General features: G+C 37.9%; 1 protein-coding gene across 1 annotated transcript; it reads right to left on the bottom strand.

Annotated features, from left to right (window-relative positions):
- Nucleotides 1-145: 145 nt before the first annotated feature.
- Nucleotides 146-519, bottom strand: Tsp_12423a (conserved hypothetical protein; the record flags this gene model as incomplete). Its single annotated transcript, XM_003369836.1, is given in 3 exon segments — nucleotides 146-174; nucleotides 258-436; nucleotides 451-519. Coding segments are annotated over 3 exon segments (277 nt in total), but the record flags the coding sequence as incomplete, so codon positions are not given.
- Nucleotides 520-1408: the final 889 nt, after the last annotated feature.

Below are 1408 nucleotides of genomic sequence, written 5' to 3'. Positions count from 1 at the left end.
GACTGAATTTGAAATGTCAAGGTCATTTTCAAATTTTCAAATAGTCCTTTCCTTATTGAGAGAATTTAGCACTGCATTTCTTCTGCTCATATTATGGCTTAGGTTAGACTTTATCTTCAGCCAAAAGTTCTGACGCACTAAAAACCGATTTCTAACGCTGCATTATGCAAATAACTGTAATACAAACAGAAAGATAAAGTCTGGCATGAAAGAGTTCTGCGAAATAGAAAATATGCCTGAAGTAGGAATTGAAATACTTAATGCAGGTGGAAGATGGAGAGACCAAAAATGGGCCCCATCCTGGAGCGTGAAGCTCCCTTCCCTCAGACAAGGGAGAGTGCAAACTCTTCCTTGCTCTTTGGGCAGGCGGAGCGCACGCTTCTCTCTCCTGGAGCGGGGAAAGCCAAGGCTTTCCGCGCTGAAGTGGCGGGTGAGACTTAATTGTTTCACCTGCCTAAGATGTGCGGGGAGTTTTGCTGAATATTGCGACATATTATTATCGTGCCAGTGCAGCCCCATTTTCGTAAGACACTATTTTATACTGCTTTAATTTACGCCATAATATTATTTGTGATAGACAGAGACTTTCATCTGTAACGTATTGAGGATTTTGTTGTTGTTCAGCAATTACTATAATCTTTGGTGTTGGCTCATTACATTGTTATACGTTTTCAAAGCATACATGCATTTCTAGGTCAGAAGAGTAACTTTATGCAAATGTGATGGTAAGCACTGCCGTTGGCATTCTGCTACGAGCACTTTGTGCTATTCAAATGAGGTAGCAATGTTCTTTATATAAATTTCTGTTTATTGAGAGAACTGCATTATAGTATAAATATTCGCTGCTGAAGGGCGGTTTATTTACTTACTGCATTGCGTTATTTGGTCATTTTCATGGTTCAGTTCAAGAAATACGTTGTGATTGTTCGACAAAAATATGGAGAAACTACGAACATCAGTTACAAAATGTATGACTCTACGTTTGCTTTATCCCTTCGACATTACATTCGACGTTATCCCTGACAGGTCTGCTGACAGGTATGAATTTTCATATACTTGCTATTTTTTCATAAAATGTTTTCTTTCTTTTTCTTGGCACTCTGCACTAAACATGCGCGCTTTTTGAGCTTTTCGTAGTTGTTTGATTTTAGTCTTTTTGAATGGAAACTATCGCGTTGTTCTTCAGTAATAATGTTCAACTAATATTCGTGACTTTATTACGGACAAGCCAATATTTAATAGTACTAATGGTATATTTTGCTATAATTTTTAATAGTCCTTACAAATCCATTTGTAAAGTAGTACTCTGACATAGCAGTGAACCCCTCCCGCATATCTTTACTGTCCACTGTATTGTTATCTAAGGGAACATACTGCCAATTGTTAAAGGAAATGTCTGTTACCGGGA

This window comes from Trichinella spiralis (genome assembly GCF_000181795.1).
Source record: "Trichinella spiralis strain ISS 195 chromosome Unknown Scfld1426, whole genome shotgun sequence".
Lineage (NCBI taxonomy): Eukaryota > Metazoa > Nematoda > Enoplea > Trichinellida > Trichinellidae > Trichinella > Trichinella spiralis.
The sequence above is the reverse complement of the archived record's forward strand: the minus strand, read 5'-3'. Positions and strand labels throughout refer to the sequence as shown.